General features: G+C 46.7%; 8 protein-coding genes across 38 annotated transcripts in view; 3 read left to right on the top strand and 5 right to left on the bottom strand.

Moving 5' to 3' along the window:
• The window catches only part of LOC117584943 (heterogeneous nuclear ribonucleoprotein R), a 50,604-nt gene extending 50,354 nt beyond the window's left edge, over positions 1-250 (bottom strand). For 5 of the 26 annotated variants that reach the window (XR_004573886.1, XM_034274129.1, XM_034274114.1 and 2 more), the window contains exon 1: positions 64-245. Coding sequence is in view for 24 of the 26 variants with exons in the window: in XM_034274129.1 (XP_034130020.1) it covers positions 64-76 (13 nt within the window). In the remaining 2 variants the exon portion in view is untranslated. Of the gene's footprint in view, positions 1-63 lie in introns of all 26 variants that reach the window. The other 21 variants (XR_004573885.1, XM_034274119.1, XM_034274115.1 and 18 more) reach the window with 11 other exon arrangements.
• A 428-nt stretch (positions 251-678) lies between these two features.
• On the bottom strand, positions 679-14,971 carry LOC117584945. Of its 4 annotated transcripts, none has more exons than XM_034274133.1 (11): positions 14,707-14,971; positions 8,661-9,270; positions 8,182-8,590; positions 7,941-8,119; positions 7,756-7,884; positions 7,484-7,673; positions 7,326-7,415; positions 6,986-7,115; positions 6,511-6,580; positions 4,897-4,926; positions 679-2,221 (listed from the first exon to the last, which is right to left on the bottom strand). In XM_034274133.1, exons 2-11 carry the CDS (start codon positions 9,213-9,215, stop codon positions 1,748-1,750), a joined length of 2,256 nt encoding a protein of 751 aa, XP_034130024.1. In that variant the 5' UTR covers positions 9,216-9,270; positions 14,707-14,971; the 3' UTR covers positions 679-1,747. The 4 variants fall into 4 exon arrangements, with proteins under 4 accessions (XP_034130024.1, XP_034130025.1, XP_034130026.1 ...); XM_034274134.1 differs by having other exon boundaries at positions 14,703-14,971; XM_034274135.1 differs by lacking the exons at positions 4,897-4,926; positions 14,707-14,971 and having other exon boundaries at positions 8,661-9,244.
• On the top strand, positions 10,350-11,509 carry LOC117584949 (phenoloxidase-activating factor 1). Its single transcript, XM_034274142.1, has 3 exons — positions 10,350-10,468; positions 10,532-10,651; positions 10,712-11,509. The coding sequence occupies exons 1-3, from the start codon at positions 10,417-10,419 to the stop codon at positions 11,401-11,403; spliced, it is 864 nt and encodes a 287-aa protein (XP_034130033.1). The 5' UTR covers positions 10,350-10,416; the 3' UTR covers positions 11,404-11,509.
• On the top strand, positions 11,706-12,698 carry LOC117584948 (CLIP domain-containing serine protease 2). Its single transcript, XM_034274141.1, has 2 exons — positions 11,706-11,903; positions 11,963-12,698. Exons 1-2 carry the CDS (start codon positions 11,729-11,731, stop codon positions 12,661-12,663), a joined length of 876 nt encoding a protein of 291 aa, XP_034130032.1. The 5' UTR covers positions 11,706-11,728; the 3' UTR covers positions 12,664-12,698.
• Positions 14,972-15,867: 896 nt separating the features above from the next.
• LOC117585386 lies at positions 15,868-17,134 on the top strand. Its single transcript, XM_034274835.1, has 2 exons — positions 15,868-16,130; positions 16,192-17,134. The coding sequence occupies exons 1-2, from the start codon at positions 15,997-15,999 to the stop codon at positions 17,132-17,134; spliced, it is 1,077 nt and encodes a 358-aa protein (XP_034130726.1). The 5' UTR covers positions 15,868-15,996.
• A 37-nt stretch (positions 17,135-17,171) lies between these two features.
• On the bottom strand, positions 17,172-18,970 carry LOC117584947 (cyclin-dependent kinase 2). Of its 3 annotated transcripts, none has more exons than XR_004573887.1 (7): positions 18,785-18,970; positions 18,239-18,434; positions 18,072-18,182; positions 17,853-18,014; positions 17,600-17,797; positions 17,334-17,537; positions 17,172-17,248 (listed from the first exon to the last, which is right to left on the bottom strand). XR_004573887.1 is itself a non-coding variant. In XM_034274140.1 (7 exons), exons 1-6 carry the CDS (start codon positions 18,910-18,912, stop codon positions 17,388-17,390), a joined length of 945 nt encoding a protein of 314 aa, XP_034130031.1. In that variant the 5' UTR covers positions 18,913-18,970; the 3' UTR covers positions 17,172-17,248; positions 17,343-17,387. The 3 variants fall into 3 exon arrangements, 2 of the variants coding, with proteins under 2 accessions (XP_034130031.1, XP_034130030.1); XM_034274140.1 differs by having other exon boundaries at positions 17,343-17,537; XM_034274139.1 differs by lacking the exon at positions 17,172-17,248 and having other exon boundaries at positions 17,275-17,537.
• Positions 18,971-20,366: 1,396 nt separating this feature from the next.
• LOC117585407 (CLIP domain-containing serine protease 2-like) lies at positions 20,367-21,284 on the bottom strand. Its single transcript, XM_034274875.1, has 3 exons — positions 21,218-21,284; positions 20,526-21,155; positions 20,367-20,428 (listed from the first exon to the last, which is right to left on the bottom strand). The coding sequence occupies exons 1-3, from the start codon at positions 21,282-21,284 to the stop codon at positions 20,367-20,369; spliced, it is 759 nt and encodes a 252-aa protein (XP_034130766.1).
• Positions 21,285-24,267: 2,983 nt separating this feature from the next.
• Positions 24,268-26,015, bottom strand: LOC117585408 (luciferin 4-monooxygenase-like). The gene is made up of 3 exons (XM_034274876.1): positions 25,878-26,015; positions 25,316-25,827; positions 24,268-25,255 (listed from the first exon to the last, which is right to left on the bottom strand). The coding sequence occupies exons 1-3, from the start codon at positions 26,013-26,015 to the stop codon at positions 24,268-24,270; spliced, it is 1,638 nt and encodes a 545-aa protein (XP_034130767.1).
• Positions 26,016-26,737: the final 722 nt, after the last annotated feature.

Genomic DNA, 26,737 nt, shown 5'->3' on the forward strand with positions numbered 1-26,737 from the left:
AGAATGTTTAAATATATGATTTTGTAGTGAAATAATGGAGAAAGACAATCGCTTTTCACTTACCAAATGTATTCATTTTGAATGCTCGTTTCCGTTAGTCGAATAACACCGCTTCAACGGTAGAGAAATTCTGTTTTTAAAGTCTTTGCGGATTGACCCAAACGTCACGCATTAAAATTTGAACGATTTTACGATCAAAGTGCACAAATTGAATTTCCAAAAAATAGTTGATGTAATTTTCAACACGAATTGGTTTATCACAAAACAAAAGACAAACAAATAACAAAAGTAGTTGGAACACCAAAATAATTATTTTACGCACGAGCGTCGCAAATTCTCTTCCGATTTCGTTATCTTATAAGTTCGTGATCACCCGACGGCCCTGCCTCGATTGGTTATTGAATCGCGCACTATATCTGGCCAAAATCGGTATATCCTGTCCACGAAATATAAAGAAAATAATTTCCAATTTGGACTTTGATATTAATTTTTCGATCCTTTTAGAATTTTAAAATAATTTTTTGAAGGGGAGATGTAATTTGAATGGTTGATGTTGTATTACTGATGAATTTCCCAGTTGCCACACGGCTTGTCATCGCCCAATAAACTCATAGCCAACTAAGGAACGTTGTCGAAGTGCCTAAAATAATTCAATCAACTATTCCGGTGTTTCTTTTCTTTCAACTATTTATTTCGTGTTCAGTTTTGTGTGTTCTAAATACATCCCAGCTACACCCATTGCCTCTCTGTGTGTGGGCGGGTGGGTAAAAGTAGGGGTATGTGTACGCAGTTGGTTGTCAAACATTTTTAAAAACTATCACAAATCAATTATTGGATGTGGCTACACAACAAAGTACAATACAATATATACGCAGCTCAGATCTGAAGGCCCCAACAAAGGGGTAGAGACTGGGCCACACGATCGCCGGCCACGTTAATACATACAACAGTTTCCTCGTTGGTTCATTGCGGGCGACTCTACAACACTTCGAATTACTAATTACGAACAACACATAAACGTTTAAAAAATACTAATACTTTAATTTGTTTTTTGACTCGACTCGCAATCAGTTCAACCCTAACAAAAATCCAATCCAAAATGCACAGTTGAGTCTAAAACGAAAAACCTTTTGGATATAGTGGCTAGATGAGCTTACAATTAAATGGTTTTTCCTTAGCCAAGTGAATCTCAATTTGTTGTTGGTGAAGTCTATAAACTAATTGCCTTAAGTATCTGGGTTTCTCTTCTTCGCAAAGGTGTGCCATTGCGTGGATCCACTTTAAAACATTTGACTATGCAATTTCAGTTATAATTAACGTATGTTTGTATGTATATAATTGCTAAAAACAATTGGCTTCGATTCCTTACACAATTTCGTAATAATTATGAGTATTAAATAATAATCATTCACGATTATAGTTAACATTTGGGGGCACTTTTGAGCTCTTTTCGGGTGCTCGATTCCTGAAGGCGTGGCGTGGCGTGGCGTGGTTTGTCTTGGTGTGGTTTGGTTGCCTGGATTCTGGATTGACTGTATCTTGTATCTTGTATATGTAGCTGTAACTGTTATATTTGAGCAAAATTGTGTTCCGATTAAACTTTTACATCAACAACAACGACAATAATATGACATCGACATAGTTGTATCTCCTAAAGGTGCAAACATCTATTAAATCCTTAAACACTGAATGATTGTATTTTCTAGTCGTGTGCTTCCTGCTTGATATGCATGAGCTGAGAGTCTCCCTAATCGGTTGGGGCATAGTAGACCACCGTGGACTTTCGACGGAAGCCCAGGTTGAAGAAAGACGTCTCGGACTTCTTTCGCTCATGCTCGTGCTCGTTGCCAAAGTAGGAGAATAGTCGACCCGTGGTCCCGCCGGCAGCCACCGACCGACCAGCGCCATGGACACTGTGACTGCTGCTCTGGCGGTGGATCTTGGTGAGCGAGGTGTGCGAGTGTTGGCGCTGCAGGTGCTGATGGTGGTGCTGTCGGTGGTGCTGCTGATGGGACTGTTGTTGCTGCTGCTGCTGTAAAAGTTGCTGGTGATGCTGTGCGTTGGCGCTGCCATGCAGAAATCCACTGGTTGTTGGCGATAGATCAGTCATCTCACACGGCCAGAGGGTGAACGAAGATGGGACCTTATGTATCCCGTCCGATAGTCGATAATGGTGGGATGCTGACCTATTGAAGTACCGCTCCGAGGGCCGCGACCCCATCTAAACAATCATGTTGTTGGTGTTTTTTGTTTGTTTTTTTAGAAAGAATTGTACATGTTAGTATTGGCTCGGTTTATGGAGTTCTTTGGAGGCAAGTTCTTTTGTATGGCATTAGTTTGATTTAGTTTCTAGGCATTTCTTTTCGTGTTCAACTCTAATGCGCTACATACACTCACATTTACATGAATTAATCATTTGCAAGACTATTTAATTTCGAATTGAGCATCGTGTGTGCACTGCAGATCAGAGAATAGCCACGAGGCGGCTGTCTGCAGTGCACTGACACTCTCGCACAATGGCCTAAGAGATCTAAGACTTTTTACTGATTTTTTACTGATGTTTTGGTTGAAGTTATTTACACAAATTCCTGTATATTGTGTCTTGGTGTAGGTGTAGGTGTAGGTGTACGTGTGTGTGGAGTGTATGTCTGTGTGGGTTTAAGCGGGGTGGTTCGATTTACGAGTGCCACAAATATACTTTTTTGTGCTCTTCCACATACAAGATTTATTTAGATACACTGTCCAACAACAACATAGGCAAAGTGCAAAGGCAAACACTCACAAAGCAATATAAGAATATAACTGAGAAGTGAACAAATGTTTACCACAAATAATTCAATATTTTATGTAGTGACGAGAGGTGACTTGGTGGACTGTGCATGAGTGAGGACAATCGAGTGGGCTACAAAGTTTGAGAAGTTCATAATAGAAAAAAATGATGTAAAAAAAGCATATCTGGAGCTCTCACCGTTGTTCGTTTCATGTGAGCTTCCTCTATGGGGAAACTATTTTACTCTACTAAATGGTAATTGGTACAAAAATTGTTCTCAACAGTCAGACAACGGTTATCAAAAAAGATTGTTGGCGCGATGCGTGGCAGTGGCCGTGGGGTCTAAGCAAAAATGCCCACGGCCCAGTGGCCACCACGATCGACCGCCTCGAGATCTGCGATTCATTCATGCGATTGGCTCAAACCACATAGGGGTTTGTGTTGACCGCATAATACTTTCGCTTGTGTTTATAATGGGATGCATAAATATGCTGCGATCTGTGGAGACCATAGAAAAAGAGAGAGGAGAGAGAGAGAAAGAGAACGCATAATTTGAAGAGGATATTAAAGGAAAAATTACAGCAAAAGGCACAAAAACATAACAGTACAACGAAAACAGAAAACAATGCATTCACGATGATCCATCGATCCCCCCGGCCCCGGCCCCGGCCCCGCCCAGTCGGCGACTAACTCTACGCGTGGGCAACTGTACCTTGCACTTGTCGTAACTTTCATACAAGAGAAATGAAGATTGTGTTGGTACTTACCCCAAGGGCTGGCAAGTGGTGCATTCGAGTACAGGACTTTCTTTGGCTTTTGTTTTTGTTTGGTTTGAAAATCTTTTTACAAAATATAGATGGATAGATTTATATATGTTCTGGTTGCGGTCTTTTTGCTCTGTACATTTTCTGTGACTTGTCCGACTCTTAGCTTATGTGGTGCGTGCGCGTGATGTGCCGCTGCGCATATCTCGTGGACGGTCCGGGGACTATAGCATCTCGTTTACAAAGCGCTGGCCTACCGCTACATGTGTTGTTCGAGTGTATTCATGAATGTGTATTCATGTGTGTGTTTTTTTGTTGGCAGTGTACAATGTACAATTTTTGCAATGACAATTGATCGATTTTTATAGCCGGGTCGGATTCGTTTACATGTTGAGGTGTTCAGTGTTTGAAGAGTTAGGGGAGAGAGAGAGAGAGAGAACAGTTCGAAGAGAATAGAATAGTCGAGTAATCAAAGAGAGAGAGAGAGAGAGAAAGGGAGAGAGAAATAGAGAGAGAGAGAGAGATAGGCAGGTTTGTGGCATAGGTGAAGTAGAAAAACAAGAAGAAAAAAGAAGCAATAGCACAGATTAGCGGTGTTTACTATATACAAATCAGAAATTAGAAATCAGAAAATGTCATTCTACTAGAGAGCTGCTGGTACAGGAGTCTCGGTTGATTTCAGTCTCCAAAATAATTAAACAACAGACAAGAAACCGATCAAAAGAGCTACGTACAGTACTTCGGTGTGTGAGAATTTGCGAGCGAGCGAGTGTGTCTGTCATTTACAGCTCGGGAATGGCAAACGTTGGATGAGGTGAGGGTGAAGTTGCTTCAAAATAGTTGCTGGCAGAGGGTCAGGCCTCGACTTACCTTGGTACGAATCAAAACAGTTTTGAAGGAATTGGCAAATTGAAATCAGCTGGGACTGGCTCTACTGTATTTGATAACTTTTTACTTTACTCTGAATATGGAATATGTTGTAGCTTATGGAGAGGATATTGAAATCATACTGGGATGCGAGAGTAAGAGAGTTAAGTAAGGAGTAAGAAGAATCGATAAACCAACCCTCCCCACAAGCCAAATGAAACCCGAAATACCAAAAGTTCTAGGCAAGGATTAGTTGACTATGGGATACGAAACGAAATCGAAATCGAATTGAAAACAAACTTCGCTTACGGTTGGATTTTGGATAAATGTTGTACAAGTATTATTTAGTATTAGTTCGGGTTTTTATTGGGCTATTATGTATGTTCTATTTCCTATTCGATTTGGCCACCGTGTTGTTGTAGAACAAAAAGAACAAAAGAAACAAAAAAAAGAAAACAAACTCATTTCTCCTCTCAGCCTACTCACGAAACTCACCTCGCGTTGTGACCCAGCATTATGATGCTTCTGCAAAAATACAATTGAAATATCGACACGTTTGTTTATATATATATAAGAAGTAGACAGGTACATAGGTAGGTAGAGTTATAGTAGTAGCATAGAGTAGAATTCGTTCGGCTTGTAGACAGACAGAACACACAGAAAAATGAAAAGAGAAACTCAAGAGAAGTTGAATTTGGAATAAACGAAAAAGCCTCCAATCCGATACGAAACGATGAGAAAACGAAGCTGGGTTTCATAATTTAAACATGCCAATCAGTAACATTTTCGAATGCATTTTTATGTATATCTGTATTTAGGATTTACTTCGTTTTTTAAGGGGTTTTTGTTTGTTTCCTTCTTGCAGTTGGAGGCACCTGAGGGACGACAGGGCAAAGGGAAATTGGAAAACTTGCACTCGAATTGGTCTAACGAGAAACGATAAGGGGAGTACAGCTCGAGTACATTCGTTCATGCTGGTAACATCTGGATAACATCTATAGTTACTTGCGCTCGCCTCACTAAAAGGTGCAGACAGTTTCAGTAACAAAAGAACGAAACAATAATCGGAATGTATTTACAGATACATAAATACATAAATAGTATGTAAATATGTAAATTGGGCCAAGTCAAAAATAAGCGTTTCAGATTAGATCACACAACAATCAGCCAAACATCACCACCAACAGCGGCAGCAGCAGCAGCAGCAGCCAATTCCTCTGGAAAGTTTCTACGTAGAGAGTTGTGTGTGTGTGTGTGTGTGTGTGGGTGTGTTGGAGCGGTGTGTTAGACTGTGTTTGGGTGTACGAACTACTACGATGTGGAATAACCGATCCTCAGCATCAGCAACCAACCACCAGAAAGATATTTTACACAAAGAAACAAAACAAAAGAATGGTTTGGTCTCTGGTCAACTGAGGGATGGCATGTATGGGGAAGCTTCAAATTCAACTATCAAATAGATCAACGACAGTAAATATATATGTATGTAGGTATGGTATGGTGGTGTATAAAGAGTAACAACACCGCCAAAGTAACGTTTAGAACAACAATGAGACGGGATTGTCAACCAATTGCACAACAGCCGAAGAAGTGTCGGTTTAACGGATTATAACGATAACGATATATGCAGATAGATACATACATGATACATGTATGTACTTGGTATGTATAGTATGTATTACAAGGCATATAATATATGTATATGTATATGTATGTAAGTTCGTTGTGTGTACATATAAATAGAGTTACATGGCTAGGAAACATATCTTTCAATTCAACAAGGGTGAGCGCAAAAGTTGGAAGCCAAAGTGTTGGTTTTTTTGTATTGTTTGTCATGTATGTGAGGATTATTATAACTTGTACCCATTACATGTAGCTATAGCATAGAAGTGGTATTCAGTAAAAAATCTGCCAAGTATCTGTCACTTAACAATATCACTAGCGATGGAAGGTTCTTTAATGGTACAAAGAAAGAAAAAAAAACAGATCTTAGGATTGCCTACGGTTCTAGTTTTACTTTATATAACTAATTGTTTGGTTTGGTTTGGTTTTCGGTGTGGGTGTTTTGGGTGCTTGGGGGGTTTGGCTTAGCTTGTGTTTTTGGCCTACCGAATGAGCATAGCGAATTTCGGCTAATTCACAACAACATTGGTAGCGGAGTATGGCTCGAACGCTCTTTCTGCAAGATGTTTGTTTATATAAAATTAAATATATAGAGTTTATGTGAGTACACTGGTAAGTCAACATGGTTTTTGTTTTTGTTTTTGTTTTGAACACAAATCATAATTTCAATTAATGCGTTGATGATTTAATTCTTTGATATTTAATACATTGGCTTTAGTCGTTAGTGTTACGAACTCTTTTAGCAATAAACAAAGACAAAAGAACACTAAATTGAAAGCAACAACGTAGGGAAATGAAGCCAAAGGAAATAAACACTGAACAAATAAATTGTAAAATATATATTTGAACGAAACACGCACGATTCTGTACTCTGACAAAGAAAATTAGCGTATTAATTGCATAACAATTGTAATTTGTAGCAATATTATGATTCATTAGTGAATTCACATTCTCCACTTACCGCAGCAGTCGCGTTATGTAGTCGGGCCAGTTCTCGGGGAACATTACGAGGAAGAACCCAATGCCAATGAGTATGACCCCGGCCAGCTTCATGCCCGCAAAATTAGCACTGTACAGTATGACATCGAGGGCTATGATGGGTGGGAAGTTCAATAAGTTCGGCGGGTCAAAGTGGTTTCAACTCCCCACTTGAGATCTTATTTAGCTACAGTCGGTCAGATCAAACAATGTCGTGTGCCCACCGCTAGCGTTTTTTTTTATAACAATTTGTAGTCACGGAATCTCCTTCAGCAAACCCAAGACCCAAGACCCAAGACCCAAGACCCATTCATGGTACATACCACCAGAAACGGGCACAGCCGTAATCAGACCCAATGTCACAAACATGTTGTACGTTACGGCGGCGCTGAACTGCATCAGAACGTGGAAAACTGCAAGCGGAATTAATTACAACGATAAAAGTTTCAAAAAGGGCAGGGGCAGGGGCAGGTTGGCATACCCAAGAGCAGGAGGCTTGCCGCGAACAGGAGGTTCCAGGGTATGCTCTCCGATGTCAGGCTCTCCGTGCCAGTCAGGTAGAGCGCCAGCACCACTGGCCACAGCAGCAGGGCATTCAGGAAGCCCAGGGCGGTGAAAATGAACGCGATTTGGCCCACAGGCGGATCGCCCATCACCTTGCGGAACATAACCTACAAAAGCGACAGCCGACAGGCGACAGGCGACAGGGCGACATGAGCCCAAGGCACGACACACAATCGGAGTGTGACTTACCCGGAACACGGCATAGCCAGCGCCGGCAAGTGTGGCCAGAACAACGCCGCTCAGCGTACGACTCTCCGTGATGCCGTCCATGTAGGCGAGCAGTGCGATGCCCGTATCGCAGAGAATGATGGCAACAATCTGGGTGGAACGATTGGATAATTATTGAGCGTACCATGGACTTGGGAACTACTCACTCGAACGCCCACGAACTGCTCGTGCAGGATCACCCAAGAGAGCAGATAGACGCAGGCCACATTGGTGGCAAACAGGGCCAGGGCATCCGTGGCATAGAGCACGTTCAGGGAGAGCGTGTACAGATAGGTGGTGACCAGCCACAAAATGCAAAAGGAGAGGCAGCGATTCAGGAAGCGACCTGTGGGAACATCAAGTTAGCTGCAAAGCTGAGCTGGTGCCCCCAGAGAGAGACAAACTCACCGACGGTGAAGCCGCGCTCCCGGAATCCTCTCAGCACATCGCCCAGGACCTCGCTCAGCTTGTCGCACTTGCGCGTGGACACGAGGCCCAGGATGTAGATGGGGAAGAAGAGCAGCGAGAAGTTGGTAAAGAACCAGGCTGCAAAAAACGGCGCACTGAAGTAGACAGGCTGCCGCGGTGGTATATTGAACATCTCGGTGGCGTCCTCGACGTGATGCAGCGACGAGTCGCTGATGGCCATGATTTCCTCCAGCTCGGCGCTCAGCTCGGCCCGGCTCGACGACGTGTCCTGGTCATCGTTCAGCACGTCGTCGTAGGGCGCCCGGTACTTGTACATGTACTTGATGCAGTGCGTGGCGCCCACCCACGAGGCAGTCATCAGGATGGTCACGCACACCCCAAAGTACATCTGCAAGAAGCAAGGGGAGAGAGGTGCTGTGGCAAGTGGAAATGGTAGTTGTGGGGTGTGGTGGACTCACCTTGCGGGCCAGCTCCGAGCAGCAGGACTGCTTGCAGGCTTGCAGTTTTCTGAAGCGCAACTCCGGCTCCTCCCCGTGGCCATTCGGCTGCTGCTGCTGAGAGTCGAGTCCGGTTTGCGTGTCACTCGAGTCGCCGCCGAAGTGCTGTTGTGCATTGTGGCCGCCGGAACCCCCCGTGGGGGTGTCCGCTGGTATAATGATTACCTCATTGGGATCCTGCTGGCTCGATGAGATCGAGTCTTGGTGGGTTATTTGCGGATTGCTCGATGTGAGGACATTGCTAAAGCCGCAGCCGCCTGTCGCTCCTCCTGTGCCCGCTCCAGCTCCAGCTCCTCCCCCTGCTGCTGCTGCTGCTGCTGTTCCTGCCGAGCTGCTGCTGGCTCCCGGCCCTGTCCCCGTCCCAGTCCCAGTCCCACTGTTGTTGTTGTTGTTGTTGTTATTGTTGCTGCTGCTGCTGTAGGGAACATTTGTCGATGAGTCTCCGGTGACTACGACGGCAGGTGTGCGGACCCGTTTCGGATTGAAAATTGCTGGAATTTCGCCGTCACGCGTCATCCTATCATCATTGCCAGACCTCGCTCATGGTTGTGTTCACAGTGGTCCGAGCCAGCTTAAAGATGGAGAAATTCCCAGTCTTAAATTGAAGTTTCGCAATCAATGATTCAGTTCGATTCCAGCCACCGCCATTAGCTAGCGTGCCGGCAGCGATTAAAGATTGAGGGACACGCAAGTGTCCGAAGGAGCAGGCAGCTCATTTCTCGACCCTTTTTACAAGCAAAAGGCGCACCCAAAGCCCACGCAGGTCCAAGCAATTTGCATACCCAAACCCCCCCCCCCCCCCCTCTCTCTCTCTCTTTGTGTTCGTGGAGCTCCCTCCGGGGTACTCGCTGGCCTAGGCAAAAACCAAGGCCAGAGGGAGAGCCAAAGCCAAGTTTTAGTGCTGAATGACCAACGAGCGGCTTGTTCATTAAAGTCCGCTTCGGTACACACTAGGCCACAAAGGGGCAGGGGGGAGTGGGCATGATATATTTGGGGTTGTGGGGGATTCATAACAATGCGAGTTATGAACCCCACGCCCCGTCCCGCCCCTCCCCGCCTTGGCTCAAGCAGGTCAAGCTGCAAGCGCGCTGTCGGAGTGGACAATAAACTGCCAGCCGGATCTGGCCGGGGCAATTTGTAAGCATATTTAGTGCCGAGTGTTAAATCCAGTCGAGGCCCCCCCGCTGCTGCGATCCACTACAGTGTCCTTCGGTGTCCTTCACCTTCAGTGGCTGCTGAGCAGCTTGTGTTTGCCCTCGATAATAGCATTCTAATTGAAACATTAATTATTCAGAGCCAGACGTAGGCGTGGGCGGGCCTGTGCACATGCATATCCGAGAGAGCGAGGGAGCACCCAATGGTGCTGGTGAGACAGCGGGTCGAAGGATTGTAACAATCTAATCGGTATATAATGAGTGTCCTTTTCTCTGGTAATTGACTGGTCTTGTCTTTAGCGTACACTGGGAGCAAAAGTTGAGCAGTTCCTGCATTAGTTCTTGCAAGCTTCTTGGATGAATCTTTCTTATTACAGAATTACATTTAGAGAATTATCTACTGACAGGCAGTCAATTACATTCAATCTTATCGAGAGATTTCGCGTGATTCATGGAGCGTTTTATACTCAGTAAACTTGAGCTAAAGCTGAGTAGTTGGCGATGCGGTTTGCTCAGTTGGATCCCAGCACTTGGACAGACGAGAGAGACAAGCGGAGATCAAAATGTTTATAGCTGGAAAACTTGTTCAACTTTTAGTTGTAGCTTGGCTGGCTGGTGAGTGCAAACACAAATCTATATTCTCTGTAGTTTACGGTAATTTCTAATTGTTCCCCGTAGCTCTGACAGTAGGAGCAGAGTCCCAGTGTGGACGCCTGGAGGAGCGATTGCTCTACACAACAGACGAAAGAACAGAGCCCTCGGAGTATCCCTGGATAGGAGTTCTGCTGCAGAGTACGGGTAAGTGCAACACTCACGCTCTGAGCTCTGATCTCGACACTAACTCCTGTTCTACCTCAGGCAATGGCTACACAAACACAAGATGCACCGTGGTCATAGTGAACCAGCTGCATGTCCTCACCACCGCCACTTGTGTGAAGCGTTTCAAGAACCGCACGGGCAATGTGAGCGCCGTCGTGATGGTGGGCGTGTGGGATGAGAGCCACTCACCGGACGAGGAGTTCGCCTGCAACAACAAGGGCTTCTGCGTGCCGGGGCCCAAGCTGTACAATGTGGCGGAGATCAAGGTGCATCCGGATGCGGATAAGGACACGGGCGACAATGACATGGCCATCCTGCGCCTCGTGGAGCCTCTAGAGTGGACCAACTACATTCAACCCATTTGCATGGAGGGCAACGCGGAGCCAGAGTCGCTGATCAATCGCAACCTGCACTTCACGGGCTTCACCCACACGGACAACGTCAAGGGCAAGGGTCTGGCCATGACGGTGTCCCGTCAGAAGTGCAAGCAACTGACCTCCGCGTCGACCCTGCCCCCCGAGAACCAGCTCTGCGGCTTTCCCGTCAAGCGCACAAAGTTCTACGAGGGCACGGCCCTGATGGACATCAGCGTGGAGCGAAATGTGCCTCACAGTTTCTATTTGGTTGCTCTGCTGGCCAGGGTCATGAGCGTGGGTGCATCCACCACACATATCTATCAGGATTTGAGGCGTGCTCGTCCGTGGATAATGGAGAATACAGCTACAAAGTAGTTCGGAGTTTATAGAACTTGTTTTTGCGTATTTCCCATATGTTTTTTCAATAAATAATCATGGAACTCATACGATGCGGAAACAATGCAATGCATCGTGCTGGGAACTGCCCAGAGACTCGTATCTGGGAACAGGTTTCTAATGCAATCATCTCGGAGAACATTCATTATCATTAGTCAATTGCATTGAACAGAGCCCACCACAGGTGGAACGAATTGTTGATTTGATAGCCAGTAGACTTCTGGGGAAACCCACTAAGATTGCATCAACAAGAGAGCTCAACGTTAGATCTCGGATTTCAGTTGACTTTGAGTCTCGCTCTGCAATGCATTGGGGAATCGCGCTGATCACGCTGCTGCTGGCTTCTGGGACTGGCGCCCTCTCTGCCAAATTGGAGGACACCGAGTGCGGCTACTTCAATGAGGATCAGTTTCTCAAGCAGGGATCCTTTGCCACACCCACGGAGCACCAGTGGCTGGCACGCATCGTCTTCGGCAAAGGTGAGTTTCAGTCGGAGCAGAAAGGAATGAGTTACCCTAGATACAAATGTGACCTTCAGGCTTCGAGGGAAAGATCCAGAACGATGGCTGCCTCGGCGTATTGATTTCCAAGAGGAATGTGCTGGCCCCCGCCCATTGCTTCGTGCAGTACAATGGCGAGGCGGAGGCGTTCTCCGTGCACCTGGGAGTGTGGAACAAGAGCTCGGTTATCAGCCAGCCGACTTGCGACAGGGATGGATTCTGTGTGGTGCCCGCTCAGGAGATAAAGCTGGCCGAGATCGCCATTCATCCCGAGTACGATCCGTTGACGCTGAAGAACAGCCTGGCCGTGCTCACCCTGCAGCGGGATGCCAAGCTGAACCCGAACGTGATGCCCGCCTGCATGCCGCCACCCCAGCTGGTCAATGGGACACTTGTGGGCCAGACATTCATTGTGGCCGGCCTGCGCGTCAAGGAGGCTCTCAAGATGAAGACCTGGGTGAACACCCTGAGTCGTGGCTTCTGCCAGTCCAAGGTCAGCTCCATTGTCACCAGCAGCACCACAGTCTGCGGCTACCAGGCCAAGCCCGATGGCTACTACATCGGAGCACCGCTGGTGGGGATGCAGGTGAAGGGCGACAACACACAGAACTTCTATCTGGTGGGTCTGATGATCGACTGGCGCTGGGAGAACAATCGCATCCTCTCCAGCTTCCTGGCCATACGGCACTACCTTGATTTTATCTACCAAAATGCCAATTCGCTAATTGTACGCTCCTGAGCACCCAATAAACGGCAGAAGCCACAGGTATGGTATTGGCTGGCGTGTTAATTATTCAGCTCGAAGCGCGGCGGCACCACCCGCTGCTCGTGCAACATGCAAATTGTTCGTACACTTATAGCATTTTAATGAGCAGTCACTCAGCAAAGCCCCTGGCACCGCCACCGCCAGTGTAACTGTTGGCTAATGCGAGAAATATGGAAATTTCATCGCTTTTCCGAGCGGACCCCGAATCACTGTGACAATGCTGCTCCTGCCAGCCAGGCAGCCAGGCAGCCAGCCATTCAGACAGACAGCCAAAAGTTTTGCAATTTCCATGAAAAACGGAAACGGAAAACCAAAAGGGGAACTTGGCCGCATGCCAAGACATTGGCCAAAGGAAGAAACAAGTATTCCGGCTGCTGCTGGACTAAGCCATGCACTGTTGTTCGGGTAAACTTTTGGGGTCTTTTGGGGTACACAAAGCACTGGCGTTCCATAAATCTGAGGTACGTATTAAATATTTAGCCACTCGACAGGTGGCTTCGATGTCATTTTCCCAGGCCAGGCCACTAGTGTACCACCCAATACCATTCATTTGGCCATCCCCAAAGACTTGTCAGGCTAATGTAGAGCCATCATTTTGATGGCTTGTCGGAGCATACTTTTGGTCGCTAAATTGCTCTATAGGCAGCAGAGAGAGAGAGAGAGAGAGAGAGAGAGAGAGCGAGCGAAGACGCTCGCATAAAGAATAAAAAGTCACAATAAAATTTAAATTGCCAAGCATAGGACTGGGGGGAATGGGTAAAACGTGACCAGATGACCGACAGAGAGACAGACAGGCAGCCACGGATATACGGTACTTTTTCCTTTGTTGTTTGCGGATGGAGGAATAACGGAATGGAGGAATGCGATTCAAAACAACACAAACAGCTGATTAGCAGAGAGAATGTGCCGCAGCAAGAGAGAGCATGGAATCGCGAAGAGAGGAGGAGCAAGAGACTGACTGGCTCTCCGTGCAGGCGTGGGTGGCGGCGTCGCTCCAAAGTAAACGAGCTTACGAGCGTAAGCTCGTGGGACACGGCCGCCACACAAAAACAAATACACAGCGCGCGCTCGAGGACAACACGCGGTGTGTACGCATTGTGACACTTTTAGTGGTTATGGTCAAGCACAGCACTTGAGCGAGGGCACAACAACGAAAACGAAAGTGACGCCAAAAACTGTTTCCGTCAGACACCTGGTGGGTCGGTTGCGGTTGCGGGTTGCGGGTGCGGGTGCGGGTGCTCTCCTTCGCTCTGCGGCACCCTCCAATAAGCGCACTTGAAAATGGAAAACAAAACGCCCGCCAAGATGTTTCCATTGGGAGAGTGTATGGCTCTGCCTGCGTGTGTGTGTGGACACGTGTGTAGGTGTGTGGATGTGTGCGTGCCTGTGGTTGCCGAGTTTAGGGTTAGCTACTAGGCCTTGAGGTAGCGCACACCTTGACAGTAGCCCGCCCAGGTCGAAAATCTAGTTCGCCCTCCCCCACCACCCAGCTACAGGCTCGTTGTGACGGCTTTGAATTTTTCATTTGGCCAAAAGGCAAGGAAAATTGCTTGGGCGAATCGGTTTATCTTGTAGCGATGGAAACTGTGTGTGTTTCCAGGCTAGGCTGCAGCTGTCGTTTCACATTTGCCGTGTTATGGATGCTCGTTGGCGGGGCGTTTAATGATTTTATATAATTTACTTAAGCACTTAATGTCATTTTCCCACGGCACACACGGGCCACGGCACACACGAGCCACACAAACTTTACGCAATTCTTGACATTCTCTGCTCTGCTCTGTCTTTCTCTGTATCTGTATCCTCACGCTTGCTCTTATGTAAAGATGGAACGGAATGGCGACACTCGGCTCGGTGGCGGAGCCCTTTACTTAATTCAATTAAATGGACACAAAATATGCTCTGTATAAATTTGGAGCAGCAGCACAAAAACAGAATGCTCCACGGATACACAAAAGGCACACAAACACACACACACACACTGGCAGTCGCGCACGCACACAGGCAAGAGACACGTACATACAAATACATGAATAGAAATCACACGGAATCGCTTGCTTAGCTTAGCCCAAAAAAGCAACTGCCACTTAAATGCGCCTCCTCCTGGGCTTGTTTTCCTAGACTTTGGTGGAAACTGTTACAGCCACAGACACAGACACAGCCACAGCCACAGCTCCTTGCTGCTGGCGTTTTCCCAGCCTTCCTCTTTTCTTTTTTGGAGCACGCGCCGCTTTCACTGTCGTATGTCGCGTTGTTGCTGGCCAAGAATCTCAAAGTAGACTGAACCGTTTCCTGGCCAAAAAGCCAGAGCCAAAGCTTTTCCAGCCGAAAGCCCTCTCCGCGGCCGACAGCTCTCTCGTGCACTCTCTCTTTTACTCCTGCTGCAATGCAAAGAAAAACACTTGTTAGGAATTTACTTTGATTTTCCATTTGTGTTTGCTTTGCTTTTGCACGCTTTGGTTTGTTTTGTTTGCCGCTGATATTCAAGCCAGCCTTCCCTTCGTCATGAGACTTCTCATTAAGACCTGTCGGTCCCTTTCGACTATTTCATGAATAAATTTCTTAATTTAAATGAAATTTCTAAATTGTTCTACATATCGAGGCTATAAAACTTGCCTTAATGGAGGCAGCACATGATAAACACCATTTTAAGTTCGCAAAAACTCAGAATTGCATGCCATAAAGTAGAATGGCAACTCAAATGCACCCATAAATACGCTCCTACTCATATTTAGACAGATCATCATATATTCGCGATAAGAAGTTGCTCCCATAAACAGAAATTCATCAGGAGAAAGCATTTCGCGAAAAGACTTGGCATAATTTTCGAAATCTTCGACGACTGACAACATTCCCAGATCAGAGCGAGGCAGGGCAAACGAGTTTCTTAATCACAGAAGATGCCTCGAATGGCATATTAATTGTGTAATCTATAAAAATCTATTAGCATATGTATAGAGAAGGCGAGATTGGCAGCTGCCTCGAAGCCGCGGAGTAAGAATGTTCCTCTTTTCGACACCATCAGAATTGGGTTAGCTAATGTTAATGTCGCCAACACAGCCGCCTTTCTGGGGCTTGGAACAATGCCATTTTCATACCAAAATGGATATTGAATATTGAGAGTTTCGCCAACAGTTCAGTGGACCACCATCAAATAGTCTAATGAGATGCGCTCGAACACAAAACAATGGTCATGACCACTAGGTTTGCGTCTTCGATTTGTCGCAGTGTGCTCGAGACCAGGAAGGGCAACAGACGCAGCCAGAGCTTGGCCTTCACCTAAGGATATTACAGCAACAGTAAACAGCCATGCATTGGCCATTGGTGACAGCTTTGTTGCTCTTTGTAGCATGGAGTTATCCCACACAGATTGAATCAGCCAGGACGCCGGCTTTGGAGCTGCAGCAGATCTTGTCACAGGCACATCATCCAGGCAGAAAAGAGTAGGAAATATCAGCTTAATATAAGATTTACTTATGTACTTATGTTGTACTCTTGTTCCAGTAACTATCAGTATGTCTTGTTGCCGAGTACCCGCGGTGGCTACAGGAGGCGTCAGCTAACTGGCTACGGCAAGGCGAGGTCAACGACGACCACTGAGCGTCCGCTGGTCCGGGTATGGAATAGTTTCATTCGAAGTGTTCAGCCCTCGTTTAGTTTGCGAAACTTGACCAATCCGTTGGCTAACTTCTTCAACGATGGCAGCACCAATATAATTGAGACAACGCCAGTGTTCCTTCAGGCTGTGGATGAGGACCAAGAGCTAAAGCTAGAGGAACCGATTCCAGAGCAGCAGAGCTCCAAGAAACGCAAACGAAAGCGTCGCAAGCAGCTAAAGCGAAGACCCTCTTACGACTCGCAGGAATATGATGATCCGTACGAATATTATGCACCGCCGTTGCCGGCACCGCCAGCTCAGCCAATGTTCTTCTACGACACCAACTCCGGCAGTTACTACGGCGTGCAGCGATTCAGTCCGCAAGATTTTCAGCCAAACTACTACAATGGCTTCGATCCCTCACCGGAGATAGAGCCACAGGAGCAGCCGATTTTGGGTAAAATCAACACCAAAAAGATCACTCTTCTGCGGCCGTTGCCGCTATCATCACCAGAAGTTCAGTCCCCTGTAAGCACAGTCGACGCCAGCGACTCGGCCAATCAAAGCGAAGAAGTGGTCGATGATGATAGCTCGAGCGATAGTACACCACTGGCCGATGCAACTACTCACAGCATTGGCGAAGGCGATAATGACGCCCCGAAACCCGCACCGCTCTCAGAAAGCACGCGCAATGCTCTGGGCACGTACATGCGCGACGATCAGCGCAGTCGCCAGCGGCAACGTCACTCGGAGCGCAACGGTGGCGTCACTACAGTCTCGGAGGCAGGTGCCAAGGTTACGCCTAGGCATAGAAAACGCTACTTTCTCACTGCGCGCCTGGTGCACTGAACCGATATACAAATGTATCTTGAATAAACTCAGTTAGTACTTGATGAGCATGAACGTGTATTTAAAGAATTTGTTGTGTGTGCGTTAGGAATGGATGATATGAAGTTGCCACCGCTGTAAGGAAGACAACAGTCAGAATGTCATTTCTCTAGTTATATATTAGGTGGATAAGTGGTAGTGAGGTAGTCGTTGGACTTACTATACTAACAGATCACAAGAAATTAGCTAGGGTTGATCCGGGGTTGGGCGACACTCAGACGAGCTTCGTGAGACGAGAAGCACTGCCCGCATTGGGGTCCAGCGGCAGCGCAACATGCTCCACGTGCTCCACATTCTGCAAGTAGGCATGCTGTAGCGCATCCTTGGCGGAGATGCGTATGTTGGGGTTATATGCCAGCATCGACTATGCAGAAGAGAAGAATAAAATTATAGATAGCTGCTGGATGCTGATTGGGTGTCGCTCACCATTATAAGATCGTTGGCTTCGTGCTCGCGGATGGGTGCAGGCACATTGCTGGCCTCCCATTTGGGGAAGTTGGGCTTGAAGTCCGGCAGCTGTGTCACACCCGGCCATGTGGCTTCGTCGGGCGTGCTCAAAGTGCGAAAGATTCGATACAGCTGGTCGATCTCGCTGTCTCCGGGAAACAATGAGCGTCGCATAATCTAAGACAGCATATTGATGACTTACTGAATTTATAGAGTTATACGAATGACCTACCATCTCGGCGAAGATGCAGCCCAGGCTCCAGATGTCCACTCCAGTCGAGTAGAACTTGGTGCCCAGCAATATCTCCGGTGCGCGGTACCACAGCGTGACCACCTCGTGGGTGTACGGTCGCATGGGCACATTAAAGGCGCGTGCCAGTCCGAAATCTGCCAACTAAAGCGATGAATTAGCACGGAACTCACAGACTGTAAACCTTGCTTGCTGCCTTACCTTTATTTTGCCCGCCGTGTCTACGAGTAGATTCTGGGGCTTGAGATCGCGATGCAGTATCCGATTGGTGTGACAAAAGCAGAGTGCGTCGAGTATCTGGTACATATAGCTCTGAAAAGACTAAATGCTTTAGCTTAAATGTGACAAAATGCAGCCGAGCGGCGTACTTTAATCAACTGCGGTGTGAAGACATCCTTCTTCTTGTCCATTAGCTTCTTCAGATCCATGTTGAGGTACTCAAATATCATATACAGATTGTTGCCAGAAATGACCACGTCAAACAGCTGCACCACATTCTGATGCCTCAGGTTCTTCAGCAGGGATATCTCCCGGATGGCCGTGGAAGGCACACCTTCCGCCTCTCTGCAAAAAGGAGGAAAAAGTCAGTAAATGTCACGGAATGTATGAGGAACGCTTGCAACTTTGATGCTGAAGGTGTGGCTGGACCACGCAGCCGAATCATGTGGTGCTACGCATTTCGAAATAACAGCGCAGCACGCACATCATCCTGGCGGTGTTGTGCAGCAGGCTCCTGCGAGTTGTTTGACATTCGTCAAGGACATGGCGTGAGCAGCCAGTATGCTCACTGTCCATACACACATGCAAATGTAGTTGCACTGCACCCCGTTTGCCAACTGCTGGTTGCCACAATTCCTGGACTCTAGAAAGGACGCTGGATGCCTGTTCCTGCACTTGATTGTTGATTTACACACCCTTCCAGGCGGATTTTCTTGAGCGCCACATCCTGTCCAGTTAGGTTGCTGCGCGCCTTGTACACAATGCCGTATGTGCCTTCTCCGATCTTCTCAGCTCGTAGGAAGTTATCTAGAACGGTTGTCATCAGTTTAATTTAATCATTCGGAGTTGCACGGACGCCTAAATTGATGGGGAAAAATGGAGGGAAAATATGGTGTTACCATACCTCACAAACATACCGAATAGTTGAAGAAGTAGAAGATGCGTCACTAACAATACCGTATATATAGATGTGTGACGCCGCCGTTGCCGTTTGCGATATGCGTACCCCCGGCATTTGCTACAAAAATATGTGGGTGATCCTATGAATCTCAAAGGCTGGTATCCAGCACCTCAAAAAATTCTAGCCATAAATTTGCTATATATTTCTTTTGTGCGTGGTGTTTTGTAAACATGTGTCCTTTAGTGGCAGTTTGAAATTCAAACTGGAAATAAAAAAGCAACAAAAGGAGCTGGTAGTTGCATTGAGAGTGCATTTGGCATTTGGCAATAATACAAATGGTTTGCCAAACGTCTATTTTTGACAAAAGAGCTCAAATAATAAATTATTTATTTATTTACTTCAGTAAAATGATTTAATTTTCATTAAAGTCATGGGAGACCTTTTTTTTGACTCCGACGATCTATTACTCTCTTTTACGTTTTTGAGCGCACTTGTTTCCTTCACCTCCCCTCCTTCACAAAAGAAATAATTGTCGGCATATAATTCTTGCCTGTCTACTGTTCTCTCAGTCCACACACGCACTTCGCGTATCGATATATCGATAAGAATATGTGGATTTTGTAAACGTTGCTGGATACTCAGAAAACAAAAAGTCGAACCAAATATTTTTGGCTCATGATACCAGCCTTTGAAATAGAGTATCTTAGAGACTTAAAGACTTAAACATATATATTTTCTGTTTTCTTTTTACATATCTTCATCCTGTATCAATTTGTGTTCTCCTGTTCAGAGAGCGTCTTTGGTGCGCCAAACCAAGTTCACATTTTATGGCTCATTATGCCTATATATTTTTTAAGTATATTAGGAATGAATGATGTAAACGGATATAAACTTCTACATACATATATATAATGTATGCCAAAATTGTGTTTTCAATACCCTAAAACGTACCATGAACTCACAGTAGAGATGACCTTCTAGATGTTTAAAAACTATAGTGCTATCGTTACTATCGTTACCGATGGTACCTTTTTGCAGCGATGTGGCAGCGCAATGCAGTTCAGGGATGATTTAAAAAGGTTATGCATTATATTTTTGGTCTCCGTTCGTCAAACAACTCCTTTTTAAATTCAAAATTTTCAGTAAAATATATATTTTTCTTTTCTAATATTCCCTCAAGCATAAACTGAAGTACCAGTTCAAGGCGGACTCATCGTCGTGCGACCAGCCAATTTCGTTTTAGCGATTAAATACCAAAAAAAAAAGGTTTTGTGGGATTATTTATGGATTTAAATATCTTCAGCAAATCAGTCTACTGAAAGATTTGTCCTCGTTTAATTTAGTCAACAAAAGCAAGAACCAGGAGAGAACAAAATTTAATTTAGTTGAATTGAAATATTGCGATCAATTGGCATGAATATTATCCAAAATCCAATTCCTGTATGGGGAAACAAAAATGAACAAGTATGGCGCTGATAGGGATGGATCGTAGCCGCCCACTAAATTGCCAATGAGATAATAATTTTCTGGCAAACCTTTCTCCACACGAACACCTATCAGAGGCGATCCTGGCTGCAGTTCCGCGCCTTTGATGTAGCCGCACAGCTGACTCCGGGTTTCCGGGTATCGAAGCACACAAGACTGCGGATCGCTGACGTGCGCATAAGCCTTGATGCGCCGGCTGCGTGTATTGTTTCCCATCTCATAGCCAATCAGATCCACATTTGCTGCAACAAAGGTCGCTGGTCCGTCCCAGGAGTGCGGCATGCAAATGGGCTGAACAAAGGCAGAGAATGGCACATCGCGATCTAGTCTGACAACAGCTAGATCATCCCCAAGGGTGTTGTTCTTGTAGTCGGGATGCACAATAATCTTTTCAATCTTGAACATTCTGGCATGGCTGCTGGCCTGTGCGCAGTCCGAGGAAGTGTCGAACAGCACCGCATGGGGAGTGTATTCGTAGACTTTGCTGCCTTTGAAACAGCTGGCGGGTGCCAGAACATGCCGGACACTGAGCAGCACGGCAACGCAATGAAAAATGAACGATTCACTCTGGTTCTTGTAGACAAGACGACCCAGCCATGGATGCTCATCCTGCTCGGCGTACGCGTTGTCGTTGTAGAGCTGCCTCTCCTCCAGTCGTCCGCAGGCTCGCTCTCCGCACACTGCCGCAAAAACTGTGAGCTCAGGAGGAAAGAATTGAATTGAGGTCGCCTCCCGCACGAACCTTGGAAGGAAAACTCGCGCAGCACGAATAGAACAAAAACAAATAAATATAAACTCTGTCCCAGCATCTCGTCGACTCAACAAAGACTGCATGGATTCGCACAACACATTCGCAGTCGTCTCTGCAGGCTTTGCTGATTATGATTCATCCAGCCAGAGGGATTTGCATAAGTATTTATGCATAATTCTGCATATTGCTATCTCGTTTGTATTTATTTTCTTGTAACCTTTCACTTGGCGGGATTATAAATTAATTATCTCCTTGATCCACTTCCTGTGCGCTGAAACAAGTGTAAATAGAGTCGGCATGTGACGTTTGCCCTCGGGCAGGCCATGCGCGGAGATGCCCAAAAGCTGCCATGTCTCAGTGCCATTCTCCATGCTCCTGTCCAGCAATGCCGAACCCACCAACATTGGGCTTTCAGACCTTCAAATTTCCGCCGGCAGTAGGCTTGGCTCGTAATTTTACTCGTTCGAAGCCTGTTTTTCCCCTTGGGACCCAGTGTGGTGGTCGCCACATCGAAGCGAGAGGCAGTCAGGGCCACGGCCTGCACCTCCTCCGCCAGAGGCAGGCAGGAAGACAACACAGAATCGTCTCCCAGCTGTAGCACAGCGATATCGTTATCAGAGCGGTCGAAAGTGTATCTCGGATGAATGAAAATCCGCCCGATGTGATGGGTTTCACCTCTGGTCCTGAAGCTGTAGTCTTTTTCGTGCTGCCAGATCACACAGTGCGCCGGCGCCAGTATGTTGCGAGAGGTGATGGCAACGCCGGAGCAGGCTTGGTTCCAAGCCAAAAGTAAGATTCCTGATCACTGTTTGCATTCACACAACCAAATGATTTGCTGCCCAATGCATCTGCAAATAGGAATTGAAAATGAAATAGTTCACAGATGACTCAAGCAAAACTTACTTCCCAGCGTTATGCCAGATAATAAGAGGAAAACAGATGGGAGCATATTGCCGATCCGTTCTCTGCTGCGGCTGGATAACAACTGAAGTGGAAGGCGTTGGATATCAGCTCTAAATGAAATGTTGCAAACGTTTAAAAAACCATTTCGTGCATTTTATGCGATGCATTAAAAGAAAATGTAATTGCCACACCACACACACACACACACAATTGGCATGTGTTTCGAAGCGCTCTGCACTTCTGTGCCAATCCTGTCCCAATTTGTGTTTTACGTGCAATAAAAATGCCATTAAAATGTGGGCCCAGCTCCTGTTCACTCCGGTTCTTGCGTGTTCTGTGAGGAGCTGTGAATGTCTTTGGTGCGCCAACCCAAGTTCACATTTTATGGCTCATTAATCATTTCATGCCACGTTGGTGTTGGTTTGTGCGTAATCACGCTGTTGGACAGCAGCACCCTTCGTGATGGCTTCATGGGAGCCCTTCAGCTGCGGAGTCGGCGGGGGTGCGTTGGCAATTAGCTGTGATTCAATGGCAAACTAAGTCTTTTGCCACCCCGTACCGACTGCACGCAGCAGAATTTACGGCTGCAGCTGTTGGCGCCATTTCCATATTCCTGCGACTCGCTGCTCCGGTTGCTTGCACTCGATAAGGAGTTGCCTCGAAAATATAATTTATTCCAATGCTGATATCTACTTACGTACGGTCTTTGGGCGCCAAGCAAGTGCCGAAAAACTGCACTTACCGAAAAGCAGAAAGCAGAAAGCAGAAAGCAGCGCAGAAAGCAATGGCATAAAGTATCCAATTTCGGGGCAGGCGACAATCCAAAGGTGCGAGCAGCTTTCCTTTTGATTTATGCACTTGGGCGTTGGGTGTGGGGAAACATTGTGTAAATAACCAGAGGAAAGCATTTTCATTCAAACTCAATATGAAGTTTGAAATTTGTTTGTATTCATAAATCAAACTGTCGCAAAATGTCGTTAAATACTGCTGGAACGAGTGCCTCGATGAGAGCATTTAGGAAGAAGCACCGCGGTTCTCCGGCTCTCACTTTGTCTTTGAGTAGCTGCCAAACAGATAGCCAGTTAATCCAGTCATTGAGCGCTGGACCACTCATAATTAATACATATGCAGACATGTTATTAATAATAAATGACAAAAAACAAGCGCATTTCAATTGAATGAACTCGCACAAATATGAATAAAAGATTCATTTGCCGCCGCTGCACATGGGCATGGGATTTATTTATGAGTATTCAGAGTCGGTGCAGCGCGAAATCGACATTACCTAATTGAGTGTAAATGAAATTAATTAATTTGCGCGTTGTTAGCAAACGATTTGCGGTCAATTTAAAGTGCCCAAGTGACAGAATTTTCCCCCGTTCACAGGATTTCGCGAATGGAAAGCGAACTGCCACACGGAATGGCATTAAATGAGGCCAATTGCTGGATAAAAACTTAAACTCGCTCTGCGGACTCTTTCTGCCTTTAATGGCGTTGATCAAATGTCAAAGTTGGTGGAGAAAACAAGGATTTTTCAGCTAACGAGCAGGCGCATGTTCCATCTGCAATAATAACAATGCTGCCAGGATATTGACACAAGAGCTACAGCAACAGCAGCAGTGTGCTGGTCGCAGGTCCTGCCATTGTCAGCAGCAAGACCAAATGGCGGGGCAAAAATGCAACTTGTAATTTGAACAAAAGCAAACCAGTTACAAATGCCGCTTATACGAGAACTCGTGGATGAATGTTCGCTGTGTCCTTCCATGGTATATGAGAGTAGGAGGCAGACCCCACTGTGGTCAACACGTGGGACAGCCACGGAGCAACTGTAAGGACTGCAAGTGTAACATCATGCAGATTAATGTGTGTTCCCTTTTCTCCGACCCATTTCCTTGATTTCCCCACAAATGTAGGGCAATCTTCACTAGAGAGGTTCACTGCTAGTCCAGTTTAATTCCAATTGAGGGCATCTGATTCCATCTCCGCTTGGGCCAAGGTACAATTTGATGTTATCTAGTGAGAGATAAATCCACACTGACTAACACAAAAAGAACTTAAAGCAAGTAGTAATAATTGTTATCTTTTTCCCAAACTTATCTTGTTTTGGGTTATGGTAAAACAGAAATAATGCAAGTCAGTCATGACTCGGCACAACCTGAACTCTGCACTGAGACTTGGCCCTTGGCCTGTAGAAAGTGTTGCTTGGTGGCCATTCGATTGGTTTTACCATTGGCACTTCGCTGCAACTGGTCAACGATCAGCGCGCCGGCATGCAGTCTCAGGAACTCGGTCTTCGCATGCCGTGCCACATGCTCCACCACATCCTGCTCAGTCAATTGCTCACGCGGCTTCTTGACAACAGCGGCAGCAGCTTCGTCCCCATTTGCCTCGGTCCAGATGCCAAAGGCGCAGACATCAGCCACGGCTGGCATTCGGGCGATGAGTTCTTCGAGCTCGTGGGGGTAATACTTGTTGCTCTGGTACTTCAGCAGATCCTTCTTACGATCCACAATGTACAAGAAACCATCATCATCCATATAGCCCAGGTCACCGCTGTGCATCCAGTTGTCTTCGTCGTAGACCTGCTTCGTCGCCTCCGGGCTGCCGTAGTAGCCGGGCCAGTGGTCTCCCGTGTTAACGCAAACCTCACCCACCTCATTGGGTCCCACGGGGCCACCACTTTCGTCGAGAATCTTCACCTTCAAGCCCGATGTCAATCGACCCACGGAAGTGGGCTTCTCGTCGAACTTCCAATTGAGAGCGCAGAAGCAGCCCAACTCTGAGAATCCATAGCCAAAGTTCAGGCAATCCCTGCCCAGGCGCCGGCGAAGTGCCAGCTGTGTTTCCAGCGTGCAGCGGCCACCCGTGTACAGGAAGTACCTCAAGCTCTGCAGATCTGCCACCTCAATGGCCGGACACCCCACAATCGCCGCCACATGCGACGGTGCTTGCATCAGCCAGGTGACCTTGTACTCCTCGATGATGCGCAGAGTGTCGGCAGGATCGAACGCTCTCTCGGAAATGATGCGTTTCGTGCTGAAGACACCCGCGCTGATGGCAGCTGCTGTTCCCGATGCCCAGTCCAGGGTGCTGGCTGCATACTGAACATCGGCAGTGGTCAGCATGCTGCGGGAATAAGCAAATCTGTTAGCTGACATTGGATGGTATTCCTTGGGCAATACTTACTTCATGCCATTGAGCAACTTGCGGCTGTTGGACATTGTGATTGCCTTGGGCGTGCCCGTGGTTCCCGATGAGCTAAGTATAAACATTTGTTGGCTATTCCCTAACTTGAGACGAGCTGGCTGGAAGCCTTTCTCCACCGGTGTCTGCAGCACATCCTGAATGCTGATGGAGTTCGTCGGATGGTTGCGCATTGTCACAATCTTCACATTCAACTTGGCCGTGGCCTCACGCACTTTCTCGTACTCATCGCCGTCGCAGAAGACAATGCGTGGCTTGGTGATGTTGTAGAGCTTTTCGATGATTTCCGGCAGATAGGCAATGTTCAGGGAGTGGGGCGCGATGCCATTGAAGAAGCAGGCATAGGCCACAGCCGAGATATGTGTCGTGTTCCGTGCTATGATGCCCACAACGTCGCTCTGCTCCAGTCCAAGGTTGCGCAAGTAGCTGGCAATGCGCATCGCATTCATTAGTAGCTCTTCCCGCAGGAGGATCGTTTTCTCCGAGTCTGATATCTGCAGAGGGTTGTTAGATCTTGTCTTAGGAGGTGTATGCATCTATTTACTTGCGCTACATCCTTGGGGTGACGTTTCATCTCTTGGAATATCAATTCACCCATGGACAGGTCCTCCCCAAACTGTGGTCTCTGCTCCTCACAGCTCCAGGTTTTTGTCACTGAATCGTAGCCGCCGGTAGTTGCCATGTTGATTCGCCTCTTGCTCGCTCTTAACTCTCCACTTTCTGCCTGTGACAGTCCATTTTATAGACACGTGAGCGTCTTGTGCTTGTGCTTATCACATGCAGAAATGAATAGTTATTGTACACCCAGAAGGTGCCATGACGTTGCCAATTGATGTGCGTTTACATTTCATTCTATTTATTCTATCTCTTAGATTAGCTCTGCCGAGTGATAAACTAAATCATACCTCAAGTAAATTGTGTGTGTGTGTGTGTGCTGAAGATGATTACTTTTGATTTTGCCTATTTGCCCATACCCAGATGCCCAGATGCCCAATCCCCAGATGCCCTAGTCCCCAGTCCGCAGCTAAATTTATCCAACTCCAAACTCAACTTGCCACGCATCAGCGTTTCCCAGGGAACACATACTAGGGTTGTTGGGTGGTGTTTTGGGGGCAAGTTTAAAAGTTGTTCATGCCTGGCATTTGAAATTTTGTTGCGAAATTATACTGCGGCTTGTTTGTTTCGCCCCCTGCTTCGTATGCGTCACGTTGCGTATACGCGCCCCAGGCAGGCCTCCTCACACAGACACAACAGACAAATACTATAGCAACAACAACTACACATAGATACACGCCGAGGAGTAGATAAATAGATGTGTTGCGGGCTGCCTCTACAAATCCGACAGCGTCTTCCGCACATTCTCGTAAATAAGTTTTTGAAAAGGGAAGCGTGTGCGTGTGTGTA

This window comes from Drosophila guanche, unplaced genomic scaffold, assembly GCF_900245975.1.
Source record: "Drosophila guanche unplaced genomic scaffold, DGUA_6, whole genome shotgun sequence".
NCBI classification, from domain to species: domain Eukaryota; kingdom Metazoa; phylum Arthropoda; class Insecta; order Diptera; family Drosophilidae; genus Drosophila; species Drosophila guanche.